Source organism: Pagrus major, chromosome 4 (genome assembly GCF_040436345.1).
Source record: "Pagrus major chromosome 4, Pma_NU_1.0".
Taxonomy (NCBI): domain Eukaryota; kingdom Metazoa; phylum Chordata; class Actinopteri; order Spariformes; family Sparidae; genus Pagrus; species Pagrus major.
This window is the reverse complement of record NC_133218.1, coordinates 1777932-1793020: the sequence shown is the minus strand read 5'-3', so window position 1 is coordinate 1793020 and position 15089 is coordinate 1777932. Positions and strand designations below refer to the sequence as shown.

General features: G+C 39.5%; 1 protein-coding gene across 1 annotated transcript in view; it reads right to left on the bottom strand.

Moving 5' to 3' along the window:
- dok4 (docking protein 4) overlaps positions 1 to 15089 on the bottom strand; it is a 41588-nt gene that overhangs the window by 11444 nt on the left and 15055 nt on the right. Inside the window, exons 2-3 of the mRNA XM_073463743.1 lie at positions 6333 to 6440; positions 1247 to 1361 (exon numbers count right to left, since the gene is read on the bottom strand). Coding sequence (XP_073319844.1) covers positions 1247 to 1361; positions 6333 to 6440 — 223 coding nt within the window. The remainder of the gene's footprint in view (positions 1 to 1246; positions 1362 to 6332; positions 6441 to 15089) is intronic.

Sequence of the window (15089 nt, the reverse complement as noted above, 5' to 3'; positions counted from 1 at the left end):
CTGGAGACGGACGGACAGACAGACAGACAGACAGACAGACAGACAGACAGAGGAAGAAGTCAAATGGTGATACGATGGCCCTCTACTGATAAACAGAGTGTGCAGTTCATGGTCAGAGGCAATGACATAATAATGGAAATACTTGTCAGACAAAACTGACCTCATCTCAGTTGTTCATGTCCTAGAACTATTTCTTAGTAAACAACAGGCAGGGTGACTAACTGTGCTTGGCTTCCTGAAGACTTGTCATCACAGGTTGCCAGGATTGTTTCCATTGTACCTCTACAGAAGCCTCTATTAAACCTGTGCTAACCAACTGTATCTGGCAACCCTCCTATAGCAAGAGGTGCTGCACTAAAGTGCTGAGTGGAGGGATAAACTGTTGTTTGTCAAGAAACAGTTCTGGTGTGTTACTTCCTCTAAAATCACAATTAGTTATTATTTATAGAACGATTAAACAAACAATATACAATATACATACTGTATATATCTAGCCAAGCTAGCTGTTTCCTTCTGTTTCTGGTCTTCAGATATTTCATTCATGAACAAATAGAGTATACCTCACAATGTTGAGCCATTCCCTAAATGCTTCATAGAGTGCCAGATACTGTCTGATATCCCATAACCAAAGTTTAATCAACTGTAAATAAACACGCTCCGTGTGGAGCTACAACTGCGCTATTGCATCTGGTGTGAACAGTGACAACGCATGTTGGCAGCAACAGTAATGCTGCGTTCCAGACAACTCAGAACTCAAAAATTTCTGACCTCCTACAAGAAAAATTACAATGGAATGCCACTCAGAGTTGCAATTCCTACTTGTATACTCGGGGCACTTCTATCTACCCTGACCTCATGAGGAACCAGTTGTCCAATGCCCACATCAATGGGGACGGGGTAGGATGTATTTGTAGATTACAGTATTTGTTTTAGGCTAGTCGATGGAATGTTTAGATACTATTTATAGTATAAAATGACCATAAAATAAAATCTATAATGATGTCAGTCACCTCATGTATTGTTTTCCCTCCTCTTTTTCATTTATACATGCACAGAGGCGGAGGGAGGGAGAGACATCATTTTGTTACGGTCAGCCAAGGTTTTTGTTTACTTTTGGTGTAGTGCACTTGGAAAACTTTGAGGTCGAAGATTGGAAAACTCAACCAGAAAAGTTCAGACCTCCAACTTTGACTAGAATGCAGCATTACTGTGCATTTTCAAACCAGGATGTGTATCCATACATTACCTGATTCACAGGTGAAGGTGCGTGAGGTGTCGTCTGTAAAGACAATGGCCACTGCCTGTCGCTTGGTATCTCTAGGCAACCGTGTGACATTCTTGACGTTGCTAATCTCTGTCACCTAGGCAACAGGTTGAGGTAAAAAGGTTAACCATGTAGAAATCAGTGCCAGTTATTGTTTGATTAAATTTATGACACCTCAGTGCTTGTGAGAAAAAATTGTGACGCTAACTAAAGTGGAGGTAAGTGGTCAAGCTGAAACAGTGATTTGAATAGATAATGAGTGGATGATCCTACGTTCTGGTTCACTGTGGAGGAACAACGGACACATTTCTCCTGAGAATAACCCCAAAATATGGAATATAGCCTTTTTCAAACTATCTTGTGTCTGTCCTCATGTGGAAAATGGTAAATCACAGTTTGATTAAAGTTCAGAGAGTTATTCTTTAGCATCGAGTATTCCAGAAGAAAAAGTCATGTTACATGACATGTACATGACATGGAGCACTTCCAAGGGTTGGATAGAAATTAAACTAAAAATCATGTGCTGGAGGTGATAATTCATTAATCACATTCACAAATGGGACAAATACAGTTTTTTATCCATTACTGTTATTATTTTAAATCTTTTATGTCCCTTAATAAAGATGTGTTGGTTAAAAATAATCACAGTCGCTGTTACTGAAATAACCTGTCTGAGAAACTTTAGGCAGTTAGTTGGTTTGTCTGGAACAACACAATTGTTTATACAAACCTTTGTGAACATCGTGTATTTTCTATCATCATGCTCATAGTGAAGCTACAGAATAAAAGACAACGAGATTATGTATATGGTCAATGTGCTATATTGTGACCACATGGATAGTCATTGGTAGTATTAGTCTTACTAGTGGTCTAAGTAATATTGGTTATCAAAGTGTACTGAAGTAACAGATCACAGCAAGACCATAACATTCTAATAATAATCATTTGAATCATCTATCAGTTCCCCATTCTCTTTCATTCATGTCTGTTTGCCGATGTCTTTTGTATTTCTATGACTCACTTTGTATTGAGTGTTCAGTCAGAGTGATCGTTATTGGGGGTGCTTTAAACTGTCTGCTGTACTGGTGTAACCAATGTCTCTGCCTATCACCGCAATAGGTTTTATGTTGTTTTCCAATTTCATTCCCTCATGGTGGATATCTGGTACTATACTGTCTCTGTGATGCTTTGGAAAGGAATGGACTGGTTATTGCTTTCTTGAGAAGTGGGTGTGTGTTGTGTGTGCGAACCCAGTGGGGCACTGAGCACATTTTTTAAATGATCAAAAGGAAAGTATTAATAATGTTTAAAAGCTTATTACTTTTTATTGTGAAATAAACAGCATAATTTAAGTAGAGGATTCAGTTCTAGGTGAAAAGGTTAAGTCTCTTGAGTGGTTTAAAGGTCCCATATTATACTGTTTTTCATCAATTTCACAGAGCTGTCAGAGGTCCAACAACACTGTATTCGAAATGTATTGCCCCAAACCCATCCGTGGTCCTGAATTTCAGCTGTCTGAAAGTTGCTCAAGTGAGCTCTACTGAGAGCAGGCTGTTTCTGTGCCTGCACCTTTAATGCTAATGAGCTCTGTCTGTCAACGCCTGCCTTGCCTGCTACACGCCCCTCTCAGGGAGAGGATGCCGCTTACGCTAGCGGTAGCATGCGTTAATGTTTACGGTGGATGTATCGCTATGGCTCGCCGAGATGCTCATTCAACCATACCAGTTTGACCCAGAATCGGAGGCTCCTGAAGAAATACAGACTCTGCGGCTGCAGCAGGACTCCCCAACACAACCACCCGGCTCCCATCCTCCATTGACCTGCAACAGGTAACATCTAAACAGCTAGTGAAAGCTGTGTTTGTCTCCAACACAGTCTCCAAACTCTTGGACACTGTTCGCATAGTCTCTGTCTCCAGTCTGCACGTTTCCAGACTTTTCACTGTGACAACCAAGCTCCCTCGTAATATTATTAACATTAAACTCGCTTCAAACGCCATTGCATAGCGGACCGAAGCGGAGCTAACTAGTTACTAGTTACATACTCAGAGGCAACTGTAAATACTATCAAAACGTGGCGACACTCACCTGTGGCTCCGGTGCAGTTGCTGGGCCCCGTATGGTTGGGACTGATCCTTTTACAAGGGTCAGTGTCGAGGCAAAGCCAGCTTTGTACTGACCCTCGTTACTGAAGCAGTCCGATGTGAAGTGGTTAGCACACACAAACAGACTTACAGGAACCATAGCCGGCACGTTGTCGTTAAAAATGAAACGCAACCACTGTCTCTTCTGTTCTTCTGTAGCTGGGACAGAATATAGGCACTTATGTTGATTTGTACAGCCAACAACAGAACACTTCTCGTTGCGCTTCGATATGGTGCTTTCGATAGGGTAATGGCGGATCTCCGATCTACGGTAATGCTGTACCTGGTGGGTGGAGACACTGTGGGTGGGAATATTCAAATGATCGGTCAATGACGTCTGTGACCAATGCCGAATTTGACTCGTTCATCTGGAAACTGCAGGCAAGACACCGTCAGAAATCTGTATCTCACTCAAAAAAGCACGGATGGTCTTTTTTCAAAGTTTTTATGCATGTGGCAGCACCATAAACCCAAAATGACACCCCAAATCCCAGAAAAAGTGAGTTTTTCATAATATGGGACCTTTAATGTCTCTTTGTGAATAAAAAACTTGCATATAGAATATATATTTAAAAATAGTGGAATCCCCCTTTAACAGTATCAATGAAATCCAGGAGTTGAAGATCTCCCTCCACTTTACTGTTGAAAAACACAAATTTCTTAAGCTTATGTTACGTTAGAAAAATTCTATTGTGTGGCTGTTGAATTATCTATATGTAAGGATAAAGATGTATACACAAAGTCAGATAGGTCGTCTGCTTTTGAAAGGGGAACTCTACTGAGGAAATTCAGTATAACTTCCTTTGAAGCTAAATAATTGTCTCGGTCTTTTTGAATTCTTTAAAAAATTAGATGTTGTCTAGCCATAGTATTTTAGCCCCATACCAAATATTTAGTGGAATCCTTTACTGGAATAATTCCAACTACAGAATCATCACAATCATACAGAGAAAGAATTTCACACTTTGACATATTCAATCTTCAATCTGAAGCATCAGAGAATTGGTTAATCATTTTGTCTTTTAAAAAAAAGTGTCGTGTCCTCTGCCAGTAAGGTACTTCCTACCAAAAATCTAAATTCCTTCAAAATTAATGTTTACAATATTAGTTGACAATAATTTGGTGACTAAAATAAATTAAGAAGGAGAAAAAGGGCAACCCTGCCTGACCCCTCTATTCACTTGCAATCTTTTAGAGGTATTAAAATCAACTGAAACCAAGCTATTAAAGTCTCTTAAAACTGACTGACAGTGTCAACAAAGCTATTTCGAAAACCAAAAGACTTGAGGGGCGGTAAAAGAAATTTGTGCTTAATTGTGTCAAAAACAAAATAAGTGCCTTAGAATGAACTGCATCAGCATAATCCAGCATCTCTGAGATCAACCTCATATTACAACTAATATGTCAGGGGTTTTTTTTGTTGTTGTTGTTATAAATCTTGTTAGACACTAGAAGCTATATCTAATAAATCATCTAGCATTTTCCTTAATGAACCTATAAAATATATATAAACCAGGTTTAGCTTCATCGCTGCCATGTCTTTTTGACTGATCCATTCTTTGTACATACAGATTATTGGATACTGGATAAGTTCCTAAAAGTGTATATAAAATTCAGATAAACCATTCATACCTGGAGATTTGCCTTTCTTCATCTAAAATCAAAAAATGTCCTCAGTGGACAGGTCAGAATCACACAGAGATTTCAGCTCCTTATCAATTGAAATGAGTGTGATTTTTCTTTTTCCAGGAAACTTCAATTCATTTAATTTTCCCATAAAATGTAGTCACAAAATTAGAAATAAACTTTGGATATTTAGAAGGAGCTACATTCATATAATGATCTACAACTGATGATTTCCATTATTATTAATAAAACTTTAATAGTGTAGACCTAATAAATGCTCCTTTTGTCAAGTCAAATACATTTCATTGAATTGTGCATCAGTTCATCTTCTTGCATAGTTTTTTCTTTCTTTAATTCCTAACTTCTTTTATTGGCAACATATCTGATTGATATTTGAAGAATTCCCATTTTTTCTTATAGTCAGCCATCACTGAGGTCACTCTGCTAATTTTTTATAGTGTCATTAATGAATCATCACTTGAATGAGAATTGTTAAAATTGCAATTCTTTCACAAATTGAAGGGTACGGAAAGAAATTTAAAAAAAGAAAGCCAGGGTGAAAGAGAGGTTGGAGCAGAGTAGTGAAACAAGGTTATTGCTGTGCCATGCTTGGTTTAGCCTCGGAGAGTATCATCATTAACGACATCCTCCTTTGTGTTACAAATCGTATACAAAACAGTTAGGTACTATACCTCCAGATTCTTTGTGTTTGCAGCCCTCTAAGCTGTGGGCCCCACAGTTCCTTTAAGTAGCTGAAAAAAAAGATGCTTTTGGCAGCAGACTGTCTGGTCTCAGCTCAACTCTTGGCAATACACAAGATGAGACCGAGGTGGGTGTAGACTGAAAGGCATCATTCCTTTGTAGGTGAGGGAACGCCGCAACTATACTCATAGACACTGGAGCTGTAGTGCGTCACTAACATTAGTGCCTACTCATTTTGAAAGACTGACAGCCAATTGGGAAACTCAAACTCACAATCGACCAATGGTGTCAATGGTGTCACTGTAATGGACTGACAGCAAGTTAGGGACTGACCCCGAGCTTGCCCCACTTTGCTGCGGTCCATCCAAAAAATACAGAAAAGTCACTCTTTAACTTCCACTGGTTCAACGGTGTGTTGAAGGATGCTTAGTGAAGGAGTGTAAGAGAAGACAAGAAAGGTCATGTGAAGGAGAGGTGATGATGGGGAAGAATGAAAGATAAAAAAGAAGGCGGACTGTTCTTAATCCCTGTCGGTGTGTGTGTGTGTGTGTGTGTGTGTGTGTGTGTGTGTGTGTGTGTGTCCGTCCTGTCCTGTACCTTAGGATAGGCTCTGATGTAGGCAGACTTCTCATCAGGGTATTTCTCCAGACGGCGAGGACCTTTACTAGATGACTTTTTGAACACCAGCCAGCAACGGCGATAGATCTGTAACATACACACACACACACACACACACACACACACACACACACACACACACACACAGGAAGAGGAAAACTATAGGTATTACTGTGTTTTGTGGAATTGAATCCATCCATCTTGATGAAGTGACATTTAAACGTATTTAAAAAACACATTGGTGAGCTGGAAGGCAAGGCTTTTGATTTACTAGTCCATCTACGTTCCAACTCTCACCTATGGTCATGAGCTTTCGGTACTGACCAAGAGAATGAGATTGTGGTTACACACAGCCAAAAGGAGTTTGCTGTTTAGGGTGGCTTTGCTTTTCCGTTTGGTCCAGTTCAGCTTACATATCTCATCTGGCCTGGGAACGCCTCAGGATACCCCAAGAGAATCTGGAATGTGTTGCTGTGGAGATGGACATCTAGAATATCGTGCTTAGCTTGCTGGCACCATGACCCGGATGAGTGGAAGAAAATGGATGGATAGAAAAAAATGCACTTGTTTTCTCAATTTGCAGTATTATGTCTAAATGCTGCAAACTTTGTCAGTCTGACAAAAGATGAAGATGTTTATGAACATGTTACTTAATTTGCTTTCAGGGCCACCTATAGAATTGTGAGTATGTGAGTTTGTGAGTTTAACCTCAAAAATGTCATTACCAATGTTGCAAAACAACGTGATCAGGCAAATAGTTTTTTTTTTTTTTTTTTTTTTTTGCCAGAGCAGCTTATGGACATGAATGCATATACAAAACTTGTCCAGCTGCCCTCTTCCTGTCTCTCTCTTTGAGCCTTCAGTTGTTTACAAGAGCTTAGTTCAGTCTCAAGGGGAGTAGGAGGGAGAATGAGAAGCTTAGGCCAAATCTTGAACAGAACAAGTATGGAATACCAATACTTTACCACCTGTAGCTTGTCAAAAAGGAGTACTGAGCACAATGGGCCATAGACACTGCCATTTGAAAGAAGAATTGATTTTGGAGAGGTGAATTAAGCTTACTCTTTCAGCAACCATTACATTTACAGCTGGACACTGATCCATAAAAATGATCTTTTCTATAAATCACAATTATGGTGTTTAGCTGATGCTTCTGTCCAAAGTGATTTGCAATAGAAATTGGCTGCAAATGCCGCTTAATATGGACACATGGAGATTCAAGTCAACTACTGTCTCATCATAACCTTATCATCATGGTAAAATTATAATCCTTAATATCTTTAATATTTTAAATTACATTACCGACACTATATATTGGTTTTCCAGCAACAGCCATTCAGTGTTTTTACAAGCTGTGATTGACTAACTTTATTTTGCTTGTAGAGACAAAATCCAGTGTGACAACACATGTAAAGCGTGCAACAAAATTTGATCATGAGTTCAGTTACCATGCTGACTTCTAGACCTCTGTATTAAAAGAGCCTGATGCAAAGAACCATCTCAGCCAACAGTTTGTTTGGCTGCACTGAAGACAGACTGTTTCTTCTGACAGAGGAGCTGATCAAGATGTGTCAGCTGCCACCAGTGCTCAATACATGTCAGTTTGAATTAACCCTTCAAATCTTAATTAGTAAAATAAAACGATGGTTTCTTATGTACTAGACTGTATATCATTTATGTAATGTTATGTAATGTGCTTGTGTGCAAGTACAGGGTAGTGTGTGTGTTGAAATTTTGGATGTGTACAGTTGCTTTAACTTTTGATATTTTCTTTTTAGCCCCCAGTCCCTTCCTTCAAGATCCTTTGCCTTTTGCTAGGCCTAATTCAATTTCATTTTATTTGACCTTATTAATATATACCTTATAAATTTTTCAATACCTTTCAATAAGGACTTAATCTCATCAGTGTCAGAGACCAATTCTCATGCAGCATGATTGTCATGCGAAGATGTGTAATGTAATCTTCTGTTAAAATAGATTTCATAAAATTGGTATCAAAAAAAGGATCGTTCAGGAACCAGTATCGAAATCAAGGTACAGGCATCTGTAACGTTACTGAAAATGTTTGACAATATCCACCACTGGATTACAGACTACATTTTTTGTGTTGCTTTTGACTTAGTTTTGAATAAAATATTGTTTAAATTACTAAAAATGTCGTGTGGTCTTCCTCATTGTTAAGCTCACTGAGCCTGGGCTGTGACAAAGTGTTTGTATTTACACACAGCTGGTGCAATCGGCCGCAGAGCTACAAAAATAAACCCAGAAAACTTGGAAAGTTAATATTTACAATATTAAGTTATTTGATATATTTCCATAGAAACAAGTCGTTCTCAATGAGAATAAGGTCCCCATAACACTGCTGACGCTGAAAGGTAGCTACTTAGAAGGGTCCTGCTACAGTAAAACAGAATGAAATTGTCCTTTGAGGACATTTGTTTTTTCAGATTATTCAGTCATGTAAATCAATAAGTGAAGATTTTTCTCTTCTCTTAAAATTTCTTCCTCAAAACTACATAGTGCACCTTTAAATATATATATTTACATGTTACAGTTACGGCTAAGAATGATAACAGAAATAAACGAGTTTGCCTACTTCTCCAATCTCACAGTGCAAATCAACTAACAGTGTTCTACCCAGAAGTGACTATTGTTAATAAGGCAATGTCATGCTGATGCAGTCTATTGGGGTGGAAATAGGATGTACAGAACATTTAAGAACATGATTATATTTTCTCAAATAAAAGCTGGTTGTCAAATAAAGTCCATGTATCTAAAAATGGCTGGAGGAGCGGTCGCCACATCCCAAATACAGGCTGTCGGGTGAAGGGTGGATAAACTCCTGGTACCTGTCTTACAATGTGCATGCCATCTGAGCACCATACATTCCCATCACTTTAATTGAATTAATTCAACAATGTAATCATGCTGCTGTCAACACTTTGTTGTTCCGGATTATGCATCTTCAGTGTTATTGTGCACTGTGGGTGTACAGTATGTTTCCCAGCCACACAGTATTGTTGTAATTCACAAGTGCCACAAGAAGGGAGTAGCTACATTTGAAGTACTGTAATGGACCTGTGCAATTAACTAGGTCTTCCACAGTCTAGCAAATATTTCACAATAGAAGCCTTCCTTGTAAATGAAGGGATTCTTCTACTGAAGTGAAGTTAGTCATATAGGTGTAATCTGTGAGGCAGTACTTCCCATGAGGCTTGACAGTCTTTAAGTTGTATGTATAGGCATAAAAAAATGAGCGGGCTAAATGCATTTTCCAACAATGAATCTGACAGATGTGGGATTTTTCAGAGCTTAATAAATAATTCTGTCACACACTGATGGAATAGTGATGCACCCTATAGAGTGCGTTAAAGTATGTTAAAGCAGAAATATAAATAACACTTTCAACATATTTAAATCCATTAATTATACACATTCATAGATACCAGCCACCCATATACACCAGATCCATGCATTTTTTCCTTAGAAATGAACAAATATGTTGAAAAGCAACTTATCTACAATGTTAAGGAAAGTGAGAAAAACTTCCTGGATCTGTTCCTTTTTCTGGATCTACACCAAAAGTTAGTGGGGCCTGTTCTGGGCTGAAACCCATCCTCCACCCAAGACAAACCAACCAACAAATGGACACGGGCGATAACATAACCTTGTTGGTGAGGTAATGATACAGCAGTATTAATGTACCACATTTCATCCTTTCAAATCCTTTCTGTCTCCTTTTAATTTTTTCTCAATCTAGTGTCTGAAATTATCACGTTTTCAAGCCATGTTCTGTAAAACTAGACATTTTAGTTAATCTGAAAGGAAAATGTATGTTGAAGAAGAAAAACAGCTGACCATTCTTCAAAATGCCCACGTATCCATTTAAAGTCTACTGCCGATGCAGCACTTCAAACTTACACTAACGCCATGCCTGCTGTAACAACATCATTTTCTTGTGCTTTCATGTGAGGACCCCCGGAGGAATAACAGTAACTCCAAACTGTTTCACATCAGTTTCATCTTTGAAGCTTTGAGAAGAGAGCAATTAGCACTTTCTATCTCCCCCCTCCCTCACACCCCTCCTCTCTTTAACTTCACTTAGCACTCCTCACAGCTACTCTGTCTGCCGAGACCTGATTGCTTCAAACACAGGATGGTGAAGAGATACAGGGGAAGGAGAGATGGAGAGGAGGGAGAGGTTTTATGTGGAGGGTGGACTGAAAAGACATTAAATGTAGAAGAAGAAAGCAGAAGAAAACATATTCAAGGTGTTTTCCCCCCTAAAGCTTTGTGTTCACTGCGAACACCAGTACAGAAGGGATAAAAATTGATGTCACAGTCTCTTGATACCGCATGATATTTGGATGAAAGCAGGAGAATGAATCCAGCCTGACTGTTACCACTTGCTGGTAGACCTGAGTACTGTATGTGCACAATTGAACCCAGGTTTTTGCATAGTTTGCAGTGAGAAATCGTACCAGTGTACTTCGATGTCAAAATGCATACCTGCTTCATAAAATGCATACAGGTTGGCAGGTCTGCATGAGGAATTAGATGTCCTCCACCCTGCTTGTAATGGCTGGTGACCGGTGAAACTTCAACATCCAGACGGAGAAGTTAACATTAGAATTATTGCCTCTATCTTCTTTCTCATTGTCACTCTCTTCCTCCCTCCAGTCACAAAGATGGTAATTGACACGTCCTTACATTCCACTGACCTCTCTCTAACCTCTTCATGTCTCTGACCACTTCTTTATACTCTCAAACATTCCTCTTCTTCAAACTAGTGCTGTGCGATATGGACAGAATTTTATATCTTGATATAGCTAATTTTATATCCCGATAACGATATATATCCCGATATAGTATTTTTTCTTAGAATTATATATATATATGTTCAAATCAATCACATCTCAGCACTATTTTTGATAACCATGTGAATGAAAGGCAAATGAATGGCACTTTCTCCTTTTATTCGTGACTTTTTGCAGGACTGTCACAACAATTAAGAATTTGTAAACAAAAACTATTCCAAGCTTTTATGTAAATATAAAAAAATAAAGATCTTTTTCCGGGTAGGACAGCCAGTAGCTAACGTTATTTTCGTCTTCCATTGCGCTCTCCTCCGTCTCCGCCATGTTGCTTTGCCTCTGTTTACTCCCGAGCGACCAGTGCCGTAAACTAGTCCTTGCGGGTCACGTAAAAATGCTACCACAAAGCAGTAGCGTTGCTGCAGTTACATCGCCTTCATACAATGAACTTGTTTTGAACTCAAAATTTGGATATCCAACGGTCATTCCGACGTTGAGTTGTGCTTTACACGGTGTATTAAATCACAACTGTAGTGTACGTTAACATTGCTAAACAAGTAGCCTACACGTTAAAATTACGATATAAACAACAGAGGGTTATATCCTTCGGTAGACTTTTTCATATCGCAATACGATATATATCGTAATATCGCACACCTCTACTTCAAACTATGTCCTTATCTGCAGCAACATTTTCTCGCTGTCACCCTTTTCTCTTTCCTTATCCCCCGTCTCAGCTCTCCCCTCACCTGACTCCTTCTCACTCATGTGTCCTGACTCTGCCACTGATACTCTACCATCTACTTCTTGCCCCACAACATCAGGAGGATATGTTTGTCCCTAACCCAGAAGGCATCACAGGGTCTGTTCCAGACTCTCATTCTGTGCTTAGACTGCTGCAACTCTCTCGTGGCAGATGTGCCTACATGTGCCGTCTGACTCCTGTAGCTCATCCAGACTGCAGCAGACCGGCTGGTCTACAGCTTACAAAAGTTCTGCAACACTACGCCACTCGTCCACATGCACTGGCTAGTGGTGGCAGTTCAGATCAGAATTCACACAATGGTACTTGCCAAACAATCATCTTGTGGTGCGTGTACTTGCAAAGTGCTATGCAAATAGAATTATTACTGTTATTATTACCATACACCCCAGCCCATCCCCATGCTCAGCTACTGCCAGTGCTACTTTGCTACTCCCTCACTACAAAGAGGGCCGAGGTACAAATCAACAAAATCCAGGCTGTTTGCTGTCCTGGCTCCCCCAAGGACGAGCTCCCCCCTGATATAAGGACGAACACTACATAACTTCCATCGCAGACTGAAGACTGCACCTTGGCCAATGAATACCAAAAAAAAATTCTTTATCACCTATTGCATGTCTGTCCTATTGCATCCTGGGAGAGGGATCCCTCCTCTGTGGTTTCTTCCATCTTTTTTCCCCCTGTTAAAAGGTTTTTTTTTCTTTAGATGGTAAGTTTTTCCTTACTCGAATCAAGGGTCTAAGGACAGAGGATGTCATTCACTGTACAGATTGTAAAGCCCATTGAGGCAATGTGATTGCCATTTTGGGTTATATAAATAAAAATGTATTGGATTTGTTTCTATAGTGCTTGAAGCAGTTCAGCTAATTTGAGGAAATTGATGTACTAGAATGATTTTTGCAGTTATTGGGTTGTATCCACATAGTTGAATACACTCATTGTAAGTCTTGTATCCAAGCGTCAGCTAAATAACCATCATTTAATGTTGAACCAGACAAAAGCATCCCCCCCTCATCAGCACAGTGGCCCCCAATCACACAGGAGACGGGGGTTCAATTCCCAGACAGAGAGGTGAGCTGCACAAACAAGTGCAACCTCTTCCAGATCAGATTAGACAAATCTTTTCCCAGCAGGACAATCAGCTTTGAGCACGGTAGATCGATCGGTTGTTGTAGTGCCTCTGGGAATGCTTCGTCCCTCACTACCCAATGTCCCCACAGGTATCATTTAAGTTTGATCTGATCTTATCTTCCCTGCTTTAGTAACCTTTGTCACCTCTGCTGCAAAGTCCTAGCGCCTCCAGACTAATAGCAGCATATGACTCCTTTCAGCAACAGTGGCTCTGTACCAGTCTAGTTGCTATTTTTGGCAATGACTTTGGCCTTCTTGTTTCATAATAAGCAAGGTCGGTGCTAACAGCTACCATGTAAATGATTTTGAGTGATCATCTTGGCGCTTCATTTATCAATGTGGAGGTGGAAGGCACATTCAGAGTCATTTCAGTTTCTCCCAAAACTATTACATAATTTGTGGTTGGCTTATATATGCTGCACATCTCTGACTTACTGCTAATGCAGTGTTGACAGATGCACATTAGTCTGCACAGGAGAATGAAGAACGTGTTGCATCATGGGATTTGTGTGATCACATGGAGATGTCGTGTCAGTTCAGAGGAAATGTTTTATTTGCATTAAATAACCTGTATCTGTATGAAGTCACAAAATATATGTTTAAGATGTTACTTTTGAAGGGCCATTTCAGTTCACAACATATGGTCTCATATCACAATATAATACAGATACATTGCCCAGCCCCCTTTTACACAAACATTTTATTCAAGCTAGACATTTCCTTGTTTTATGGCAGTTGTTGTAAGACAGGTAATTCAAGACCCCAGCAAAGATTTTTAGTCAGGAACCAGTCTGTATTTGTTCGTGCTGTCCCCTGCCTATTTTTTTGAATACCATCTTTAATCTGAGAATTCACAATAATCTTTAACTTTAATCTCCATATATTTCTTGCAAAGGAACCAACATTAAACAAGGAGGATGATACCGTATTCTTGCAGTGCCATACCACAATGAAGCTAAAGCTACATCTGTCTGAGTCTGACCTGAATTTGCCTCTTGATAACCATGGCATTGTTTCTAATGACAGAGAGAAGGAGCACCAGATGAGGAGAAGCAGTGGCAGCCTGCTCTGGAGGAGCGGAGGAGGATATTATAAAGGGGTAGGGAGGTCAAAGCGCCTGTAGTGCTGGGAGGAGATGTGAATCTGAAAACAAGATCAGGGAGCCCAGGCTCTATAGAGCAGGCTAACCTATAAGCCTCAGAGGGCTGCTTATATAATGATGCCTTCAAGCCATAAAAAACGCATTTAAAGGTTCTTTGAACTGAAAAGAGAAAAGTGTATGTGGCAGGGTGTGTATGTGACTGTACCCACTCTAACAAGATCATCATGTACCTTCATTTGAGTATTCTTTTCAGTGTAAGACTTTTGAGTACTTGGATCACTTTTTTGTTGTAAAGAAAAAACGCGTTAGCTCTGCAATTCAAGTAATCCGTTATTTAGTTACTTTTAATGAAAGTATCCGTTACTGGAGAAAATTGCTGCCATCCAGCGCGCCCGTGGAGAGGCTTTTTAGCCTTGGAAGTCTTGTCCTCAACCCGAAGAGGAACTGACTGTCAGACACACGTTTTGATAAACTTCTTCTCCTGCATTATAATCACTACCTTGGAGTAAAGTTAACTAGACAGAACAGAACATTGGCTGGGTGAGTTTGTGTGTTTGAAAAGCCTGAATGCACTTATATAGTTTGTATGTAGGAATGTATTTTGAAAAAAGAAGCCCATGCACTTTCATTGATTTGTGCTTTTATCGTTTCTCATAGTTCACGGGTTCATTAGTTGTATTTTTAAACATCATATACTCGGCTATAAGAGCCTGTGTTGTATTGTTTTCATCGAAACAGCTGTGCCTAATACTGTATGCCTCTGCACAGTTCACTGTCAGATTGTTAGATGGAATATAACATTTACAGCTCTTTATTTTGCTGTCATTCCTATTATTAGGTGGCTGAGTTACCGATTGTGGGCTACAGAATGAAGTTAAGTCAATACTTCCAAAGGTACATGTACAGTTGGCTACACGCCATCTGGA